A 23,516-nucleotide genomic window follows, 5' to 3' on the forward strand; every position below is an offset into this window, starting at 1 on the left:
TATCTAATAATATATAGTAAATAAATATTTACTATGTATATGTGATATACTATATAGTATATATGTATATGTATGAATTTATATTTTTTTTATTGTATTCTCCTATCAGCATATTATTTTACGAGGTTGTTTAAAAATAGAGATTAAAGAAAAATGAAATAAATACATTTGAGATTCTATGTTAATTTTTTTTTCTACTTATATTTTTTATATGTGTATATATAAAAACATAGACGAGATATATATATATACATATATCTCGAGATATATATATATATATATTATGATCTCATGAATAAAAAAAAAATAAAACATATTTTCTCAAATAAATTTCAGTGATAAAAATCTATTTATGCAATTAAGATGCATTAAATTCGAAAAAAATAAAAATATAATAGATTATAATAATTCTTCCAATCAAATATATAGTATAGTAGTAATTTATATAAGAATGATATTTATTATAGAATATTTATTATAGAATTCTATATTTTGTTTACGATAAAATATTTTGTTTCGTATCTTACTTATATCATAATAAAATTTAGTTTCAATTCTAACCACTATTAATGTTGTAATCTTATTCTTTGCTGAATCGATAATGTCGGAGATGAAAGTAATGTATGTAAAGGGATATAGAGTCTTTATAAAATATATAGAAAAATATATTGAATGATATTTATTTTGTATCTTGTATATAATCAAATTATTGATGCTTATATAGTATATAATAATAGTAACTTTTCTTTTATTTGTATGAATATTAAATATTTTTATATAAGATTTTTTTATAGGAAATAATAATAGGCGACTCTAAAAACATTTAGATATTTTTATTAACATTTTTACATTGTTTTCAATAGTTACGTCATGATCTGTGCCTCGCATTTATTTTATACAAAGCTGTAACATTTAAAAGAGAGAGCAATAAATCTGCTCTATGTTATTATGTGAAATATAGTTTTTCACGATATTTTCATTTAGCAAATTTTATGTTTTTTTATTTTTTTTTATTCATGTTTATACATATATAATATACATATACATATATATATATATATATATATATATATATATGTTGTATATATAGTAGAATCTCGATTGTGATAAAATGGAAATACGTATCAACAAAATACGTGCAAATTTCAATGTTCGTATAATGAATGCAATAATAAATTATCCCTACAATGATATTAATAAAATTATTTTTTTATTATAATATATAAAATCATTCTTCATATATTCTTCATATACTATTGGAATGAATATAGTTTCCATGCAATGATTAAGGTTGCAATAATCGAGATTCTATTGTATATGCATTCATTTATATACATTCGTATTCTTTATTATATTTAAATATAATTGCAAATATTTGGATAATATACTAAAATTAATATTTGTAAAATGTTTCATTTTATCGTACAATAAATCAATATTTATGCAATAAGAGAATTATCCAATATAACAAAAAGAAATACATACATGTACGAAAATATTTTGAATATTTTTTAAAATAAACAAATTTGATTCATGTTCCATCATAGTAATCACAACAAAATTCGACCAACTTCTTAAAAAATTCACATTAATTATTTATAAGCGAATTAATTTAATTTTTTTAAAACTTCATCTTATTTCATCATAAATTCACAAATCTCTTTGTTACCGCATTGTATTAGATTTCATATTTAAAGAACATGAAAGAGGCACAAGAGAACATATTAATTACTTTCAAAACTCATTTTACATTTTTTATCTTTTTTTCCCGTTATTCTTTCTCATTATTATATTTTTAAGCTGCATTTATATACTATTTCAATAAACATTAATACCAAAGGGAACATCCTGATACTCAACAATCAACTATATATTTAGAATCACTAATTTATCTATCAATTCATTCTATTGTTTTTGTATTATTAAGAAGTACATTCATGATATGATATAGTAGTGCAACATAATAATATAATAAATATATTCTAACTGGAAAATTGATTAAGTTAATCATACCAGTTAAACATAACGTTAAATCGTATGCGCTATATAATCCAATTACTTTTTTCCAGGTACAAACGTTTTTCTGCGCATACAATATATATTAATCTCCTTGGTATTAATGTTACATTATTTCTGGATATTACTGAACATTGACGTTATATCCCTTCAGCATGTTAAAGTTAATTAGATCTTTATTAAGATATAAAGATATAGATGAATTTCATCTAAGCCATAATTTCAATCGAAGAGCATCTACACCATTTAAATAGTATCGAAATAATCGCTTATCACGCACAAAACCAAGATTCTCGTACAAACGTAATGCTGGTCGATTAGTAATTTCTGTTTCTAAAACTACTTCACCAGCATTATCTTCCACCATAGCCTGGATCGCTCTTCTTACCAGGTTTGATCCAATCTTTTGCTTTCGATATTTTACATCGACAGCTAACATTGCAATGTATCCACGTTTTATGACTTTTCTATGGATGTCCAGTTTGCAGACAATGGCACCAACACACTCGTCACCAAACATCGCCTTGACGAACAAAAAGCAAGAGTTTTCTGTAAATTCTACACACCTGCAAGACAAAGGCATCCGACCAAAGCTGGCTAACAATTTTTTCTATTTCTTAATATTTTCTAATACCATATTGATTATCTCTTAGATAGAATCATATAAATACAAAGATACACAATATTATGAAATAAATATTTTTTCCAGCATTGTTTGAATATATTTCATTGCTTTAAGAATATATATATATTTTGTTATTTCAATAATATACATACCAGAAAACATAATTTTGGCCAATTATAAATGAAATATCTATATGTGTAAATAGAATATGGTTCACTTAGGTCCTTTTGTATTAACTTCATAATATCAGGCATTTGTAATTCACTTGTGTAACTAACATATTTTATATCATTACCTCTATTTTCCAACGATAATGTACCTAATTATATATAAAAAATAATCAATATAAAGATTTCATAAAGATACACTTAGCTATTAAAATTTAAATGTACAAAAATTAAATTTTAATTAATACATGTAGATAAAGATTAATTTATACCATGTTGATTTAACTGAGTAGTTTCAGGTTGTGTAAGATTAGTCATGCTAGTAATTCTTTCAGGAGAATTACAAATTCCATTGACTCGAGATATTCCATTTCTATGTGATTCTCCATATATTTCAGTTGTCTTTAAACTAAGTCGAGATGTAATATCTAATGTAGCAATATCTGTCAAAGAGTTTTCATTCTTTTCTTCAATGCTATTTTGTTCACTTTCTGATTCATTTCCATCTTGTCCACTTTCTACGTTTATCTTTTCCATTTTAATTCTTTCAATGTTTCTTTTTTTCAAATATCAAAATTTTCTATTCACAGGATACAATTTGAATAAAGAATTTTAAAGATGATAATTTTTCCGTTTTTATACAATATATTGCTGTGACATTAAAGCTTTTAGATGTCATATCAATTTTTCAATCGAATTTTCATAATTATGATGAGTTAAACAATTTTCGTACTGTTAATGTTATTTTCAAATATAAAATTCCAACGTAGCCCTTCAACTGATGGACACCATATTGAATTTTCAATGATCATTAAGAAGACAAACATAAACAATATGCAACTAGCAACCATATCTTAATTTTAGCATTATATTATTATCATTTTTTTAATTTTAGATAAAAAATAAATAAATATAATTGATGAAATAATGTAATTAAATTTTGTATAACTTAACTTTAGATTATATAATATTTATAATAATATTTTTTATAAAAATCATTTTAATATAAATAGAATTTTATTTTTGTTATAAACAAATATAAAATTTTTATATTAAGAAAATAGTATATTTAAAAATAATATAAAAACAAATAAAATAATGTTGATTTTTATTATAATATATATTCTATTTCATAATTGTAAGAGGGCGCTTATATTCTTGGACAATATCAGAAGTATGTAGAAGTTCTATTAATATTAAAAAGTTTAAGGTTCTTTTCGACTAAAGCACCATGGGTAAGTTGTTTGATATAATATGAATTTTGTTTTTATCACTTTGAATCAACTTTTTTGGCATTAAAGTTATTATCAAATGATCATTAAGAATCTATAAAAACATTAAATTTTTCTATTTAGATGTATATTATTTTCATATATACAAAATAAAAGTTTAAAAATTTATAATATATTGATGGTTTTTCGACACTTCTTATTTTAACAATATAATCTTTACAATCTGCTTAAATTTTATATTTATTATATTCAATATATTATTTTGTCAAATATAATACTATGTATAAATTTAACGTTTTTTATTTTAGACAAAACCGAAATCGAATAACAATTATATATCATTAATGATAAATTTTTTTATATATTATAGGTATTTCTCGCGATCATTGGCATAAAAGGCGAGCAACTGGTGGTAAAAGAAAGCCAATTCGTAAAAAGAGAAAATTTGAATTAGGTCGTCCTGCTGCAAATACAAAACTTGGACCTCAACGTATTCATACGGTAGTATTACACAATTTTTCATATAAAAATTTTAAATTATTTATTATCACATTATCAAATAAATTATAATTCTATTCAGTCATAAAATATAATAAATATTTATTGTATATCATATTATTTACTTTTGCTTTAAAATTCTAAAAGATTTGAAATTAAGTAATTTTGCATGAAGATAATTCTTCTTTCATATGAAAATAATACAATATAATAATAATGTATATTTAAATATGACATGATGACTAACTTTACCTACTCTGAGTATTATGTTGACTCATATCCCACAGCGAACTGAATAAAATTATTATATATTATTTATTTTTTTTTTACAAAATAAACATAATTTTTATAAATTCATTTTTCCTTATAAATCAGGTACGTACCAGAGGTGGTAACAAAAAATATAGAGCACTTCGTTTAGATACAGGAAATTTTTCATGGGGATCTGAGTGTACTACAAGAAAAACACGTATTATAGATGTAGTTTATAATGCATCAAATAATGAATTGGTGAGAACAAAAACTCTTGTAAAGAATGCAATTGTCACTATTGATGCAACACCTTTCAGACAATGGTATGAAGGTCATTATGTTTTACCATTGGGTCGTAAACGAGGTGCTAAATTGGTAAGTGAATAAGTTTTTCATTTTCAATATAATAGATAAATTAATAACAACACATAACATAACTAATAAATTAATAATTATTCAAATACATAGACTGAAGCTGAAGAAGAAGTTTTAAATAAAAAACGTTCAAAAAAAGCAGAAGCTAAATATAAAGCAAGACAGCGATTTGCTAAAGTTGAACCTGCTCTTGAAGAACAATTTGCTACAGGACGTGTTCTTGGTGAATAAGATTTTTATAATATATAAATTAATTTTTTAATATATATAAATTTAATAATTATTGTTATCTTAACTTTAGATTTTCATATAAATTATATATTATAAACATAAATTATATTTTATGCTAAATACATAGACTGAAGCTGAAGTCATAATAATTTTAAATGAAAATATCAAAACAAAAAATATTAGATATATTTTTTTATGGACTATTATAAATTATCCATCAAGTCATATATGTACATTTATTGATTTTAATTTCAGCTTGTATATCAAGTAGACCTGGACAGTGTGGTCGTGCGGATGGTTATATACTTGAAGGAAAAGAACTTGAATTTTATATGAGAAAAATTAAAAGTAAAAAAGCCAAATAAATATGTAACTACAACAAGAAAATAAAATAATCTATATGAAAAAATTTTAATAAGTAATTGATATATCCTTATTTATATGAAATGATTTTATATGATGAATTTATATGAAATGATTCTTTTAAAAATATATAGATTTAAAATATTTAAATGACAATATAAATATATAGGAAATATATATAACATATAAAAATTTATATGATTAACTTACATAATTAATACAAAAAGATATTTGATGTTATGAACAAAGAGAACAATATTATGCAAAAAGAACGGAGATAGGAAAAAAACTATAAAAACAACGCCATCTCTTGAGTTAAAAATCTTTTCGAAGATAAACTAAGAATTAAAAATTTTTGCCATTTTTATAATATCTTTGGCACTCAAAAGATAGCGCTGTTTCTGTAATTTACTCTTTGTCCTTTTCGCATGTTTCTTTGCCTGTGATATGTATGAACTTCCTCGCAAATTCTACATTCTTATTAATAAGTTAAAGCTTCCAGAATTCGTCCACGAGATAACGCTACTTATATTAAATTTGTCCACATTCATTCAGTTCCGTTGAAAAGTTTCCGATAAAAAAAATTGCCTATAGTAAAATTTCCCATAAATTCGCTATTTATTTTTTTCTTGATTTTGAATAAATATATTCTATTTATAATCATAAGAAAAAAAAGAAAATAACAGCGATAATTTGATATTTAAAGATATCTATCTATAAAGTATTATAAATGAAGCTATATTGCTGTAATAAATGTTCCAAAGTGAAAAACGCAGAAATATTGAGAAAGTTAGGAAAAAAATTTTTTGGAAGAAAGAAAAAAATATAAAGATATAAAAAATATACATATATGACATAAAAATATATAAAATATATTACGATAAATTAAAACAAAATATATATATATATATATATATATATATATATACTATGTACATATATGCAATACATTTGTTATAAAAATACATAAATATCTGTTATACAGATTGAAGTTTGGTTTCATCTATTAAACATGTAAACATATAAGTAATGATTTAGATTTACATGAAATAGTAATCTTTAATATATATATTTTATACATCAATGATGATATTTTAAAAAATTATTAAAGCTATTTAATTATTTAAATACTATTTTACTTTTATATAATTTATGATATGATTAGAGATTTAAATCTATATATAGATTTATAATTTATATCAAAGAAATTGTTGTAAAAATTCAAAAGATGAATCAATATTATTATGCACATATTGAATCTAGAAAATTAATTATTTAGAAGATATGTATAAATATAAGAAATAATTAAATCTATGCATAGATTTAAAGACAAATAATTCAACATTATATTGTCTTAAAATATAAAATTGCTTTTTAAAAAGTATAACTATATGAAAAAGATAATAAGAAAATAGTTTAAACAAACATTAACTATTATTTCAAAACCTCAAAATAAAATAAATGATAAAAAGATTATTTTATACACTTTACAAGTTAATATCTTTTGCATTTTTAAATAAATAATGGGAAATATAATATAATTATTAATTTGCAATATAAATTATTTATATTATACTATCTATAACATTTCTCATTTATTTCAATTTTTTATACAGAATAAGAAATAAATAATTTTTCATACTCATGTAAAATAAAGTATAAATATCATTTATTTTATTTTAAAATTTCAATAATTTTTTTACTTTCTTTTTCTCTTATTTTTTTCTCTAAAAATATATAATAAATTAAATATTGTTTTTTTAATTTTTTTTTTTAATAAAAATTTTTACATTGGATTACATTACATGATATACATACACTATGATGAATTTCCATTACCATCAGTTTCAGAACAACACAAAGCTAGAGATGTTGATATTTTGTTCAGTTTATCATGTGATAATTCGTACATCCTATTAGTAGGGCTGTTTACTTTGATATTATGATTCTGAAAAATATAGAGGAATTTGTTGGAGCATTGTATAAAACCAAAAATAAAAAATAATTCAAAATTATATAATTGTAAATTTATCTAACATTTAATTATCTAAATAATTAATGAGGAACAAAGGTAGTAAAAATATAAAGGATTCAAAAACAAATTCAGTGTAAATTAGAATATTCATTATATATATATATATATATAATATATAATAATATATATATAATAATATATGTATTTAAATTTTAATTTAAATTTCTATATTAATTAATATAGAATATAAAATACTCAACAAATATATATGAGATCATTTTTAATTAATACATATAAATTAAAATTGGTTGTTTTTATATAAAATAATTATTGGAGTAGACATTACTCCTTGAATACATATTCTTTATTTTGTTATTTGTATTTTTTACATTACAAAAAATTTATGTATAAAGTACTATTTTGTTCTAACATTTTAACAATAACACTTACATATAAATACAAACTGTGAAGAGCCATGAAATAAAAAGTACAACAATATTGATAAAGCTAAAGAATAAGTATTTATAATTTATTAAACTTCTGGCTTTAGTTTCAGACTTATTAATATACTCTAGGCCCTCCACATGTTTGATGTTACATGCTGTGTATTTATCATAAGTCTGGGCATCACCTGCTGCTGATTCGAATTTACAGTAGAACTGGTAACAATAGTAGTGAATGAAGGTTTTTGAGCACATGTTCTCATATGCATTGGCCAATGTGATTGTTGGCAAGGATAATCACAATATGCAGTATTCCAACAGCAGTAAAATAATGCTTCTCTACCACACATTGCACACCATTGTTTACGTTTAATTTCTTCAATACATCGTAGCTTTTCTTCTTCTGCTTCTCTACGAGTTTCCTCAATAGCACGTAATCTTTCAGCTTCCAAACTTGCTTTCATTTCACGTAATATTCTATCTAAAATAAAAAAAAAAAATATTTAAAAAACGCATATATAATTTTTATAAAATATAAAAATAAAATGAAGGAAAGATACGAAAATATACCTGTATTATGTTTTAACTCTGCTAATTGTTGTTGATGTTGCCATCTCATACGTTCTATTTGTAATCTTAAAAAATGTACTGTCGCTTGATGATTTTCAGACATACGGCTTTCACAATTTTGACTTTCTTGTGCTGCTTCCTTATAAGCCTCTTCCATTAATTTAGCCAGTTTTCTGGCTAAATCTTGAGCACCATGATACAAACGAGCACTAATAGGTCCTGCTTCTGGTGGTAGCATTTGATATTCAATACGATTTTCAGTTTGATGATCAGCTACTATAGAATCGATTGAATTGAATTGTGTGCTTGTTGATGAACGTGGAATGAGTTGTGGACAATTACGAGGTTTATTAGGAAATGATTTTCTAGCTTTGCTTTCCTTTGTTTGTTGATATGATAGTTGCAATGAAATTTTCGAAGTCTGTTGATCTTGAATTGTAATATCACAATTTTTCTCTTTTTCGGTAATCAAGTTACTAGTGGATTTTTTTGTAGTATTAGATGTACCATCATTTACAACAAAAAGTAATGCAACAGATTGATCTGTAGTATTTTTTTTATAAGTGTCAACATCACTATTAATATCAGTATCAATTGGTGTTTTATTGCTTAGTATTGAAATAGTTGATTCTGTTAAATTGTTACTATGATTTTTAGAATTATCTTTCAATTTTGTTGAATCATTTTGTTGTTTAACTATTGTTCCTGTTGTATTTAATTTCTGACTTTGTTCTATTGTGGTAGATCTTAAAGCTTTCTCGGCGTTCATTTTATCAACTATTCTTGTCTTTGGTTTATAAACTTTTTCTATGTTTTTAGTATTTTTAAAATTATTCTTTTGTGAATTTAAATTTTGACTAGCATCTTCTTTACCAATATTCATTTTAGAAGTGAATTCTTTTTTGGATATTTGAATATCTTTTACTGTATGTTTTTTTGAAATTACTATTTCTTGTTTTAATAAATTTTCCAAAGATCTTTTATTATCATTTGTTTCATTTTCAGAGTTATTTTGTTTCAACATAAAATTTGGTCCATTTGTGTCATCTTTTGCTGTATTTCCATTATTTATTTCATTTTTATTAGTTTTACTTGTACTTGGTTTCATGTCTTCTTTTGTGACAATATCCAATTTTGTTAATATATTTTTGCCTATTTGCACGTCCTCTTTACTTGCACTTTCTCTGTCCATTGATTCGTTTAAATTGTTGCTTGTAACAGCAATGGTTTCGGTTTCGTGGAAATTATCAGTTTCTACTATTTTAGATGATCTACTTTCAATTTTGCTTCCTTTATTAGTCGAGTTAAATTCATTTGATATTTTATTTTCAGTATCAGAATTATCTATCTTCTCTAAATCGTTTTGCGACTTCATTTTAACATGGACTCGCTTTTTAAGAAAAGGTGTTTTCTTAGGAATTAAGTGTTGCGGAGATATGCAATTACTAGAATTGAGAGGATCATAATTTGGTAACATTAACTTTATTTGCATTGGATCATGCGGATTATATTGTACTTTAGGGGGTGCAAATTTGAATTCACCAAATACAAGCTCTAATTTCCGACAATGACGAGTAATTTCTCTAACACATTCCTCCATATCTAATTTTCTTTTTCTTGGTAATGGAACAGGTGGATCTTCTGAATATAAATATAGATCTCGTGGAGAAACCCATGCTCGATCATGTTCACCAAAAAATCGAACATCTACAAAACCTTGAGAATTCATTCGAGGCATAGCTTTTGCAGGCCAAAATGGAAAACCTTTCAATTTAGCCCAAACTAGTGGATGAGGACGACGACATGGTTCAATAAACCATGCTGGTTGTGGTCTTGGCAAATTTCTTCCATGAGCATAACAATCAGGACATGCTTCAATTTCTGATACTTCTTGACGTGCTAATTTAATAATTTGTTTTGCAGCATTCGTTAATTTAGATGTATCAGTGTATACTCCACCACCTATAATTTGATTTATATAGAACTAATTAATATTTTCATTATTAATTTAATATCAATATATATTTAGTATGCACATACATGTATTAAATACAATACAGTTATGTTGAATCCATTTAGCATCAGCCATAAATGCATCCGTACTACCGTATAATTTAGCTCGAACATTTGATTCTAAAAGGCTTAAATCCATTGGCTTTACCACATAATCTAGATAATTTGGAGCTTCAGAAAGTTCTACTGGTTTCCAAAATGGTTCTGACTATAATGAGAAAATTTGAATTCAATTTTAAAAAAATAATAAAATAAACTAATATGAATAAGAAAATAGTACATACACCAGGATATTCCCTCATTCTTTCAACAACATGTTTTAATAATAAACATAATTGATCAACAGATAATTGTGCCATAGCTGTAGAACGCGTTTCTGCATTTTCCGCTCGTAAAATTGCTGCACATTCTCCACATATCCAATTTTGAATAATTGATTGTTGCATTCCTATACATTTGCGATGCCATGATCTAGGACATGCACTACAATGTGCTTCTACTGATTCTTTATGACATCGCCAACAAAATCTATCATTCGTATTTTTTTTCTTTCGTTTAGTTCTTGAATTATTTTCCTCTAAAAGTACATCTGCTTCTTGAGTACTAAAAAATTTAGTTTCTTAAGTTTTAAAGTTTATTACTTTATTATTATTTAGAATAATATATTTATTATTATATATTTAAAATATTATTAATCTGATAGAGAATCTTAATACTTTATATCAATTTGAATTTTTATAACAATTCATTTTTAAATTAAATAATAAATTATTTAATTAAATAAAAATTATTTGAAATTACAAGTACACATTATCTATACTTACGTAATACTTCGTCGTGTCCTTTTTAAATTATTTCCACTTTTATTTGTAACTTCTTTTGTATTCTCAGTTTTAATTATTTTAGAATCATTTTCAGAAGCAAAAGAAATAATATCCAACTTTTCGCTGTTCTGTCCATGTTCTATTTTATTTATGTTACATTTGATATCTTTCTTATTATTTTCTAAAATAATTACATCCTCCTCATTTTCATATTTCTTTTGATCACAATTTTTAATATGCAGTGCATCTTTAATATCATTTTTTATATCTATAATAGTATCTCTACTTGTTTCTTTATTAGCAATATCAATATCTTGTTCTTCTTGAACATTTGTCAATTGTGAGTTTTCTTTTTGTGATTCAGATATAACTGAATTTTGCAAATGTAAAGAATTTGTAAAACTTTTTTGTGCCTCTATTGATGTCATTTTGACTCATTGCATGCATTTAGTTGCATATCTATTTAAAAATAATATTAAAAAATATATATATATATATTATAATTAAAAAATTATATGTAGATATAAAATGTTATTTATATGTTCAAAGAAAATATATTAAACTAAATTATTACTTAATTAAATAAAATATATAATATTAAAAAATATATAGAACAAAAATATAATAAATAAGATTAATTTAAAAAAAAAGTAAAAAATCTCAAAAAAATAAAATAGAGAAAATAAAAGAACATAAAATAAGCTTTGTTTATAAAAAAATATTTATCAGTTTTTTTTTTATGATTACTTCAATAAAATATATTTTAATTACTATATTAAGACTATGAAACATAAATTTTTTAAAGATTTTTGACGATATTTATTTTTGTAGTTAATATATGAAATACTTTGATTAAATAGTTTATATTAATCAAAAGTAACAAATATGATATTATTTATAATAATATTGTTGTTGTATTATATATTGATTAACAATAATATGATAGAACATACAATAACAGTAAACTGAATATAGGGGTTTTAAATTATATCCAATACTATAATGTGAATAGACAAAACAATTACCATCTATAGAATTCAGATAAGAATCTGGAAATAAAATTAATAAGGATGCCTTTTTTTCAATAATCTCTGTAGCTTTCAAAATGTATTCAACAAATCAAATAAATCACTTTCAATATAAATCCCAAACAACATGGATAAGCGAAATATATCACTTACTAACACGACATTGCATCAAAAGCATGAACATTCTTTCCCCCTCCAATATACGAGGCTTCTTACTACTAGTGTCTCCATCCTTCGGTAATATTTGTAGTTAACTATAAAAAACCACGTGATATTTGAAATTTACAGATTATTATAAGTATCGTTTGTCAACTTTTTTATATTTTTAATATTAAAACTCAGTATTACATTTAATAATTTAATACATACCTATAGCCATACGCGGATTTCATTATACACATATATGTTTAAATATGTATACTTTATAATATGTACAAACGATATTTCTTCCATTATTTTATTTGTTTATTCAATTATTATGTATATACATGTACATTTCTTGAATATTTATTTGATAGAGATAAATTCTGTTCTTTCTTTTCGTTAAGAAAAAACCGCCCTTACCATTCAAGTTTAATATAATCAAATATTTTAATCTTATATACTTTTATGTAGATTGTATTCTATCATGATTTAATAAAATCAAATTCTTTGAAGCATTATTAAAATAATATTCTTGCAATATGACATTTATCATTAATTTCTTACTGCCTTCTTAAAACACGTTTAAATATACCTAATGTATTTAGTATTCGCCAAATATATATATGATAATCAAAATATAGTGCAATAACATTTTGAAACAGTTTAATATTTAATCGCACCATATTTCTGCACAAATACACTGAATAAACATTAAATCACAATATAAAATGTTTCTTCATTTTTATGCTAGGTTATGCTGCGCAATGGATTATACGAACATATGATCATGTGCTTCCCTCTATGAGAGTTTTAATGCAAAACGTGATAAGTTTATAATTATCATGTAAGAAAAAGAAAGTTTACTGTGTATATAATAAATATATAGTATGGCACATATAGAGCATAAGAAAAATAAACAGGAGTGCAAGTTAATGATTAATTTTTTTAATATACTAAAATATTAACGTATAAAATATAAACATTTTTTAAAATCTTACAAAGATTTTTTATACATTTTAAATCTAATTATAAATTTATGATCGTAATTATAAATTATCAAATAAAATTTTTCCATTTAATGATTGATGTATAGATAAAAGCTCTAGGTTATGTAGAATTATTAAAATAAATTTATACTTGTTTTTAAATTTATCAACAGCGTTCAATCAAAACATTTAAGATTAGTTTGACACGAAATGGAACTTAGTGACCTAATATTAATCCCGAAAGTCGATAATGTTGCATTAATAGATAAAAGTGATGAAAATGGCAAAAGCATAGATGGAAGACTGTGTATTAGTAGTCACCATCTTCTTTGGTCTTCACGGCAAAGTGATGGTCGAGAACTCTGGGTACAATTTATCAAACAAAAATTATTTTAATCATTATTTTTTGTCCATAAATTTATGTTCTATGTTTTTTCAATGCTTTGTTTTCAGCTATTGTACCGAAATATTGATCTTATAGAAAAAAAATTGAATACTCAAAGTCCAGGTGGTAGTATTATTTTAAAATGTAAAGATTTTCATATTCTTCAATTAGATATTAATTCAACAGAAGATTTAACAAATGTTGTATTATCTATAGAAATGCTAATGTCACAAGGTGAAATATATAATTTCATTTTAATTTTTATGAAAATGCATTTATGTACATCTCATGTTAATTTTTAATTTTCTATTTATCACAGAGCAAACTTTACAATATCCCTTTTTTAATAGACCACAAATAACTAATAATACTATGATATTAGAAGATGGATGGACTGCATTTACTCCTGTATCAGAATGGTCCAGATTATTAACTACTTATGCAGATGAATGGCGTATTAGTTATTTAAATAAAGACTACAAAGTTTGCAATTCTTATCCTTCTGCTGTTATAGTACCATGTCACATAGAAGATAAATTAATAGTATCATCTGCTAATTTTAGAGATGGTGGAAGATTTCCAGTGTTATGTTACAGGCATGAAGGAGGAGTATGCTATTTTTTATTATACAAAATAATGAATAATAATACATTAAAAATATATTTATATCTATATAAGTAATTACTAATTTACATTTATAAAATGAATATTACAGAGTATCTTGTTAAGAAGCAGTCAACCAATGTGTGGTACTAATGGTAAAAGATGCAAAGAAGATGAAAGATTATTAAATGCAGTCTTAGGTCCAGGAAGACGTGGGTAAATATAATATATATATTTAAATTTATATTTTAATTAGTCTTAGAAATTTTAAATTATTATATAATAATTGATCTATAATTGATAATATAATTGATTTGATCAATTTTAATGTTTAACAATAGAAAATTATATTTCTGCAATCTAAACAATATTATTAATGCAAAATTTGTTAATAGTTATATAATAGATACAAGGTCAATTGCACAAGCTCAAAGTTCCAGAGCTAAGGGTGGTGGTACAGAAATGGATGCTGCTTATCCGCAGTGGCGGAAAGTACATAAAGCAATTCCACGGTCGCATGATTTAGCAGATAGTTTTTTTAAATTAATAGAAGCTTGTAATGACATAACATGTTCTACTTCCCAGTGGATTTCAAGACTTGATAATAGTGGATGGTTATCTGCTGTACAAAGTGCTTTAAATGCTGCTTGTGTAACTGCTCAGTGTCTTCATCAAGAAGTTGCAGCTGTATTAGTTCATGGTATGTAATCTATAAAATAATTAAAAAAAAACAATTATATTAATTATAATATCATTAAATAAAGACATATGCTATATGTTGATTAGGAAGTACTGGCAGAGATTCTACCTTAGTAGTAACCAGTTTAGCACAGACAATATTAAATCCCGACTGTAGAACGATACGTGGCCTTCAAGCTTTAATTGAACGTGAATGGATACAAGCTGGTCATCAATTTTTCAGTCGCACACGTCATGGACCATATCATCCATCAAGTTCACAAAGCTCAACACATGCCCCAACTTTTCTTCTTTTCCTTGACTGTCTTTATCAACTTCATTATCAATTTCAATTTAGTTTTGAATATACAATACAATTGTTAATTGAATTGTATAATCATGCATATTATTCCAATTATGGAACATTTTTAGGTATCCATATATAATACTATATTCTTATAATTTATTTTAATATTTATATAAAATATTTATATATTATGATTTTAGGTGATTCAGAAGCAGAGAGAGTTAGACTTCGATTATCTGAACGAACATGTAGTTTATGGTCATATATAAATCAACCAGATATATTGGAGAAGTGGTTAAATCCTTTATATGAAAGAAATTCGAGTGTTATTTGGCCTAGTGTTGCACCTATTAGTATACAATTGTGGAAAGAACTTTATCTTGGTCATACAAATGTCGCTCCATGGAAAAATTTACTATCGTGTATAAAACAAATAAAACAAAATCATACGGCAGTACGGAAAGTTGCTAGTCAATTACAAATTCAAATAAAACGAGCAATAGAAGAAATGCGTTCGAATCCTGATATATGTTATGAAGAAGAGAATCAAGATGAACATACCTGTATAGCACAATTAAGTTTAGAATCTCAAAATATCTGATGTAGATCGTAGATATCGCAAAAAGGAAAAAAATTCATTTTATATGATATGCAATATTAATCTTTTCTTATTTATAATATAAAGTTTATATGTATATAAAAATTTACCAAAATTTTTATTACAATTTCAGAATTTTTTTTCGTTACATATATTCTCAAGATTTTTAGATTAAAAATCACTTTTGTAATAATATAATGATGTAAATATAAGTAGCACACATTGATATATATATATATATTGTTTATTTATATTATTTATTTTTAAACAATTTATTATAATATGTATATGATGTATATATTTAAAGTAGAAAAAACAATTATCTATCATTTTTATTTACATGATATAATTGTAATCTTATTTTCATTCACAATTCGTATATAAATCTTAACAAAAAAAAAGATAGAAATAGAAATTTAATTATATAAAAAAATAAGATAATTATATAAAATTGTTATTAATTTTATTTTCGAATTTTACGTTTAAAAATAAAATAATCTTTAAGTATAGGGAGAAAGAGGGTAAAGACAAGTTTTTACCGTTACTTGGGAAGGACGATTGAAATACGAGAAGGAAAAGATAGACAAAGATGAACAAAACTGGAGGGGAGGGTTAAGGGCGGCAGGATTATTACACCAATGAAAAGAGGGAGATCACTGGAGGGGAATATGGCAGGTGTTCATACACAAAGAAACTGAAAGAAATTCTATGGTCATTAGTGTGGAATTCGAATATATCTCTTGTATATTTTTTTTTCTCGTCCTTTTAATCTTCTACAAAACTTATATAAAAAAATTATTTTATAATAAGAATATACAGAATATATAAGCATATATAAATTTATCCAAATATAAAATTATATAAAAATAGTTTCATTTCTTTCATATATTACTTACGGTAATACATATTTGTTCATCTAACATTAATAATTAACTTTTCTTTTCTCTTGTTTACTTCATTAATTTGTATAAACTGATTATAATAAAACACAAAACTATTGAAAAAACATTAAAATCCAACAAACAGGTTTCTTGAAGATCGTTTTTGAACATGAGCTCGATTTCCTTGGATGAGTGTGGATCTAGTCACGAATAAAAATAAAAAACGTGGACTGAATTCAAACCCATCCAAGGCCATCGAACAAATCCTTTGATTTATGAGGTTTAAACTTGATGAAACGTATATTATGTACTTAAAGATATTCTAATGAAAATATGATGAGAAAGGAAATGCACGACCTAAACCAACAACGGAATCACGAGACAGAATGTGAAGGAATGATGCGTTTGAAAATGGAATTGCAGAAGTTGCGGGTAGGGGAATAAAAGTAAACGGGCCCGGATTGGTGCGTCTCCCTACTCCTCTTATGTTACAAGTAAGGCCCTTAAGTGGGAAAGGGATCTTGGCTGCATCGAAATCATATACCAAAGATGTTAACTTTGTGTGAATAATCTATTTTATTTATTTTATAATTTATACAGATTATAAGTTATTATTAAGATTACATTTTTGTATATTTTTTTTAAATATATATATAATAACGAATAAAAAATATATATATATATATATATATATATAATATTATAAAAATATTATATAATACTAAAAAAAAATTACAATGAATGAAAAATTAATATATATAATATTCAGTGTTCTATATATATAAACATATACATACATATATTTCTATAATCACTATCTTTTTCTCGTTATATATATTTATTTGTATATACTTATATTTATATACTTATATATATAAATATTAACAAAAGTCAAAAATACTAGAAAATCATATTATATTTTTTTGTACAATTTATAAACAGAAATTTTTTTAATCCAATATCAAAAATTCTTTAATATAAATTAAAATTTTTTTGAAGTTTGAAATTACAATAATTCATTTTTCAACAAATTATTTTATAAATAATATTATTTTATGAAATTCAAAATATAAAACTATATCAATTATATAAAAATATTTAATCATATTGTTTAAAGAATAATTATAATTCAAAAAATGAAATTATATGAATGATATTTTTTTTTGTAGAATATTTATTTCATTATCTTATACATTCTGATTTCTAGTTACTTTTTTAATATTTATTTTGAATTTTTATATGTATATATGTATAATAAAATGATATATAATAAAATAAATTTATATTAAAAAGCAAAAAGTTTTCTATACACAATGTAATAATGATAATTTTTAATAATAGTTTATTAAAAAAGTATTTATTCAAGTTAATTATTGTATTATATTTTTGTAGTTACAAAAATATAGTTAGAAATTATTTACGCTTATATATCAAAGTTTTTTAAAAATATATAATACCAACATAAATAATATTGAATACATATTTAAATTAAAAAAAAGCTTAATAAATAATTAACATAATTCATTTTATTATTATTGCAATTTAACCAAATTTATAATAAAAATCACTAGTTTTAATCTAGTAAATGAGTTTCTTTCAAAAATATTATTTCTTATTTTTAAAATAAATATGTATTACAATATATTATATTAAATTATATTATATTAATCTATGTATAAAATTCTCAAAAATTTTTAATTCTATTATTTATTTAAATTTCATAATAATGTATTTATTTCCATTTACATCTATTTAACTAAATGAAATGTTCCTATGAAATAGAGAATATAGTAAATACATAGAACATTTATTTGTCTAATAACAATTTACCTGCACTGTATTGTACTTACATTAGGCGCTATAAACTTCTGTAGTGATAAGAAAACTGCTGTTTAGAGTGTAAAATGTTTTTTTTCAAGAAACATCAATGAAACAAAAATATTTTGAAAATGTCATATATGCATGTTTAAATAAGTCGGTAATGATTTTACCGCGTTATGTTTTTATAAAGGTATACATATTTTTATCATAGTATTCCTAAAAAATACTGATTATTGTCAATTTCAAAGACAAAAAAGTACGTTAATCTTTTATAATGTAAAATATTATTTTATTTATTAATTTTATAATAATTATTACATTGCTATTCTTTTTATTGTTATTAGATTATTTGTTTTGAACTAATTACAAAATTAAATAATCTTTAAATTCATATAAAAAATTAGGAATTCTTTTATAATATTGACCAGTTTTCATATAATAATCCTTTTAACTTCTACGAAGTTCAAAAGATAAAATATAATGATATAACATAAAAATATAAAATCTAAAGATTAATTAATTTTTATGTAACATAGATTTTTTTTTATTTAGATATATATTACTATAATATATCTTATTGAAAAAGATAATTTTTAGAAATATAGACATGAATACAACATTAAATTCAGTCGAGAGCAGCGGTGATAAACATCTATCAGAAACAACTGTTCAAAGCATAGCTCAGAATTTAACTACTATGCAAAGTATACAAAATGCACAAAGTGTTGTTCAAAGTAATATACAGAATATTCAATCAACACAGACTATAGTAGGATCAGTTGGAACATCAACTAATCTTGTTGGAAAATCAATGTCAATGGATACAAATTCAAAATTACCTGTAATGAAACCTGTAGTTCCATCTGGTACCACTTCAACTTCAGAAACAAACAAAATAACTACAACGGTAAAAATAATTTTTTTATATTTAATATTTAAATATATAATTTTATTATAGTGAAATTAATATAAAAAATTTTAACAGTTCTCTATGATAAATCTTAATAAATATTGATTATATTTTGATAGATCTGTTCAGTAGGCTCTACAGTAAGGATAATATCACCAGGTATGTTAAGTACAGTAGAACGTCAAAACCAACCACAGGCTCAGCAATTATTACAACAAACACAGCAAGTGTCAAATATGCCGGCAACTTATCATGTGCCTCGTGGTCCAGCTGCAGTTGCTAATATTTCTGCTCCAAGATCAACAGTGGCTACTCCAATTGTTAGAGCAAATACAGGACAAACTATACCTACTACAAGACCAGGGTATATATATATATATATATATTATATTATATTTAAAAATTATTATATATATATAATATATATCTTATAAAAATTTGAATTTTTTATCTTTTATTTATATAATTAAACATTAAATATTTTTGTAAATATAGCAGGTAAATAAAGTTTTTTTTAAACATTTAATAAATAGAAACCCATACTATTTTTTGCATATTTTAGAATAAATACAGCTATTTCAAATCCACAATGGCAACCTAAAACAACATCAGTTGTATATGCACAACCACAAAGGCATTCAACACCTCCAGTTAATCGAATTTCAAGGCCACCGTCAACAGTATATACCAGTCAACAGCCTCGTTTAATTACACCTACAGGTCAAGGAAGATCTGTACAAGCCACAATGGTTACTGGAGTTCCTGGTACTCCATCTAGATTAATAGCACCAGTTCTTCAAGCAAATAATAGTATTACAAGATTACCGGTTACACAAAGTAGACCATCTGCTCCTCAAATATCAAATATATCACAAACTACACAACCTGGTAGATCTTCGACTCAAAGTATTCAAGTAATTATTATATTTCATAATTAACTAAATTATATTAAAAAATAATATTGATAAAATAAATAAAATTTAATCAGTCAAACAGGCCTTTGAGTACTACAGGTATTGTAAATCGTATAGCTGTATCAGCACCTGTAGTTGGAACTGTAAATAGAGTAACTGCTTCAGCTTCAGTGACTGTTCAGCCAACAGTTGGAAGACAATTATCAATAAACACTGTTGCTTCTCCATCTACTGGAACTGTTAGTCGAATTGTAATTCCTTCTCAACAAGTAGGTACACAGATATATTATCACATTTATTATGATGTAAGAAATATTTTATTAGTGCTTTGAATATTGATTAGAATTGACCATATAATAGATACAACAGCAGCAGCAGCAGCAGCAACAACAACAGCAGCCACAATCACAAACAATACCACGTGTTGTTCAAACAGTAACTTCTTTATCAAATCTTAATGCAGTATCACGTATAGTTGCTACAACAGCAAGTACATCAAATACAACAAGAATATCACAGCCTTCATCAACTACTGTTGCTAGAATTACTGGAATGTCTTTGCATCCTTTACCTTTAGCACCTACAAGAGTTACATCAGCACCTGCTAAAACAGTACAGGCACAAAATATTGGACAAACTATACAAATCAAACCCACTCAACAATCTGGATTTCGTGTTTCTACCAGTAATACAAATAACAATTCAAATACAACGCCTTCTCAATCGGCACAAGGACAATATTTACATCCACCTCATACTGCAACTTATTATTCCTTTGAACCCACAGGTAAACCCACAATTTTTATTAATTATTAATATGAATAGTTTTTAAAAAAAATTTTACTTTATGATATTGTGCAGGAACATATACTCAATACCGTCAAACTCCAGTGAGATTACTTGTTGAACCTGGATATGATGAACCTCACACTAAAACAAATGCATCTCCTCGACCAAGTATACTTAGAAAAAGAGATCATGACAATTCACCTATTAAAAGTATGAAATGAGAAAATTAAATGATATAAATTATTATATATAAAATCTTTATTATAATCTTTTATTTTTATTCTTTTTTATTTCTTTCATTATTTTATATTTTATTATTTTATATTATTTTATATATTTACTGAAAAAAAATTGATAAAATAATTTTAAATTTTTAGATGCGGCAAAAAATTTAGTTCCTGTACTTGCATCTTTACCTCCTGTTACAACATCTAGTCCACCATGTTCACCGAGAGGAGATCAAGATGGTGGAGGTTGTCAGAGTTCAGGATCTACTACAGTTTCTGCAACATCATCACCTGGACTTGATGAAGAACCAGAACAATCTAGAATTACAATAAATCCAACAGTGGAAATGTCTCCTAGAAAAAAACCTCGAAAACAACAACTTACCGCAGTAGAATTAACCGAATCAAGATGTACAGAAGAAGAAATGCAATTTATTACAGAAGAAAGAATGAAAAAAGAGCATAAAGAAGAATCAAAAGAAAAATTATCAGAAAAAAGACAAACTTCAAATACACAATGCGATATTATTAAATCTCCTATACAGCAACCAACAGTTGCAATACGAACACGGCCTACACCTAGTTTATTAGGTTTGTGAAAAAAATGAATAATTAAAATCATTATAAATATATATTAACAGAAAATCATTTTCAATATTAGGGCCTTCTTGGAAGAACAGATGGGGTAGTAGACTTCATCATTATAGAAGACCAAGTGAAGTTAGACCTCGTGAAGAAAGACGACCTACAGTTGCAGAAATAGCTCAACAGAAACATGTATTACAGAAATTAAATGGTTGGAAAGTATATCATCTTACAGCACAAATGGAAGATATTGCAGATCTTGAGAAACAAGTAAATATAGATTAATGTAAAACATATATTTCTATAATAATATACATTTAAACTATAATGTAAAATTAATATAAAATAAAATTTCATATAGGTTCATGAAAAATTAAAAACAACATTAACTATACTTGAATCACAGCAAAATGTCAGGAATAGACAAGATGACGGTCTTGAACGTGTAAATGAATTGATTAAAGGAAATATGCAACGTAGTAGCTTAATTAGTGAAGGAATGACAGAAGCACGCACGCAACTTATTGCAATATTTCAACATAAAGGACCTATTACAGATATTTTACAACGATGCGGCAATAAACGTGCTCAAAAAAAACGAGATAAATGAGTTATTGTGCGTATTGAATTAACGTGAATATGTTTATAAAACATCCTTGCGTGAGCAAGGTTTGAGAGGGCGTTATTTTTATCTGTGTCACAGAATCTATATTATAGGAACAAAATAAATGGTTTTATAAGTCTATGACATAATTATCACTCTCATGTTTATAATTTTATTATATAAATTTATAATTTTTAATTTTAATATAAAACATTCTTTTTTTTTGTTTATACGTACATATGGATATATGCGCACGTATATATATATATATATATATATATATGTATGTATGTATATATATTTTATAACCATACGCATGTGTGTTTATTTTTAACAAATTTTGATATAACAAGTAAATAATTAAATATACAGCTATGAAGAATCAAAAAAGATAAATCAATAATTATTTTATGAAATATGAGATATAATATTGTGAAATTGTTTTGTCATATATTAGAAACTGATATATATA

At 24.2% G+C, this 23,516-nt stretch overlaps 5 protein-coding genes across 8 annotated transcripts; 3 read left to right on the top strand and 2 right to left on the bottom strand.

The window, feature by feature from the left end:
• Nucleotides 1-818: 818 nt before the first annotated feature.
• Nucleotides 819-3,613, bottom strand: LOC122713263 (N-alpha-acetyltransferase 30-like). The gene is made up of 3 exons (XM_043933526.1): nt 3,081-3,613; nt 2,794-2,960; nt 819-2,539 (listed from the first exon to the last, which is right to left on the bottom strand). Exons 1-3 carry the CDS (start codon nt 3,343-3,345, stop codon nt 2,222-2,224), a joined length of 750 nt encoding a protein of 249 aa, XP_043789461.1. The 5' UTR covers nt 3,346-3,613; the 3' UTR covers nt 819-2,221.
• A 411-nt stretch (nt 3,614-4,024) lies between these two features.
• On the top strand, nt 4,025-5,805 carry LOC122713186 (40S ribosomal protein S8). Its single transcript, XM_043933398.1, has 5 exons — nt 4,025-4,043; nt 4,411-4,541; nt 4,914-5,165; nt 5,259-5,388; nt 5,652-5,805. Exons 1-5 carry the CDS (start codon nt 4,040-4,042, stop codon nt 5,759-5,761), a joined length of 627 nt encoding a protein of 208 aa, XP_043789333.1. The 5' UTR covers nt 4,025-4,039; the 3' UTR covers nt 5,762-5,805.
• A 1,687-nt stretch (nt 5,806-7,492) lies between these two features.
• Nucleotides 7,493-13,508, bottom strand: LOC122713192 (protein kinase C-binding protein 1). 2 transcript variants are annotated; one of them, XM_043933416.1, is made up of 8 exons: nt 12,982-13,508; nt 12,766-12,866; nt 11,585-12,043; nt 11,045-11,363; nt 10,788-10,968; nt 8,748-10,709; nt 8,366-8,658; nt 7,493-7,707 (listed from the first exon to the last, which is right to left on the bottom strand). In XM_043933416.1, exons 3-8 carry the CDS (start codon nt 12,010-12,012, stop codon nt 7,579-7,581), a joined length of 3,312 nt encoding a protein of 1,103 aa, XP_043789351.1. In that variant the 5' UTR covers nt 12,013-12,043; nt 12,766-12,866; nt 12,982-13,508; the 3' UTR covers nt 7,493-7,578. The 2 variants fall into 2 exon arrangements, with proteins under 2 accessions (XP_043789351.1, XP_043789350.1); XM_043933415.1 differs by having other exon boundaries at nt 12,610-12,866.
• A 207-nt stretch (nt 13,509-13,715) lies between these two features.
• LOC122713296 (myotubularin-related protein 9) lies at nt 13,716-16,448 on the top strand. Its single transcript, XM_043933632.1, has 7 exons — nt 13,716-14,108; nt 14,196-14,361; nt 14,447-14,736; nt 14,843-14,946; nt 15,126-15,430; nt 15,517-15,840; nt 15,916-16,448. Exons 1-7 carry the CDS (start codon nt 13,953-13,955, stop codon nt 16,314-16,316), a joined length of 1,746 nt encoding a protein of 581 aa, XP_043789567.1. The 5' UTR covers nt 13,716-13,952; the 3' UTR covers nt 16,317-16,448.
• Nucleotides 16,449-19,072: 2,624 nt separating this feature from the next.
• LOC122713287 (histone deacetylase complex subunit SAP130-A-like) lies at nt 19,073-23,183 on the top strand. 3 transcript variants are annotated; one of them, XM_043933623.1, is made up of 10 exons: nt 19,073-19,205; nt 19,613-19,922; nt 20,045-20,289; nt 20,488-20,839; nt 20,914-21,108; nt 21,200-21,626; nt 21,701-21,838; nt 22,006-22,446; nt 22,517-22,710; nt 22,802-23,183. In XM_043933623.1, the coding sequence occupies exons 2-10, from the start codon at nt 19,623-19,625 to the stop codon at nt 23,048-23,050; spliced, it is 2,541 nt and encodes an 846-aa protein (XP_043789558.1). In that variant the 5' UTR covers nt 19,073-19,205; nt 19,613-19,622; the 3' UTR covers nt 23,051-23,183. The 3 variants fall into 3 exon arrangements, with proteins under 3 accessions (XP_043789558.1, XP_043789557.1, XP_043789556.1); XM_043933622.1 differs by having other exon boundaries at nt 19,074-19,205; nt 19,568-19,922; XM_043933621.1 differs by having other exon boundaries at nt 19,103-19,205; nt 19,602-19,922.
• Nucleotides 23,184-23,516: the final 333 nt, after the last annotated feature.

The sequence above is a fragment of the Apis laboriosa genome, unplaced genomic scaffold (genome assembly GCF_014066325.1).
Source record: "Apis laboriosa isolate Shangri-la unplaced genomic scaffold, ASM1406632v1 scaffold23_cov150, whole genome shotgun sequence".
Taxonomy (NCBI): Eukaryota; Metazoa; Arthropoda; class Insecta; order Hymenoptera; family Apidae; genus Apis; species Apis laboriosa.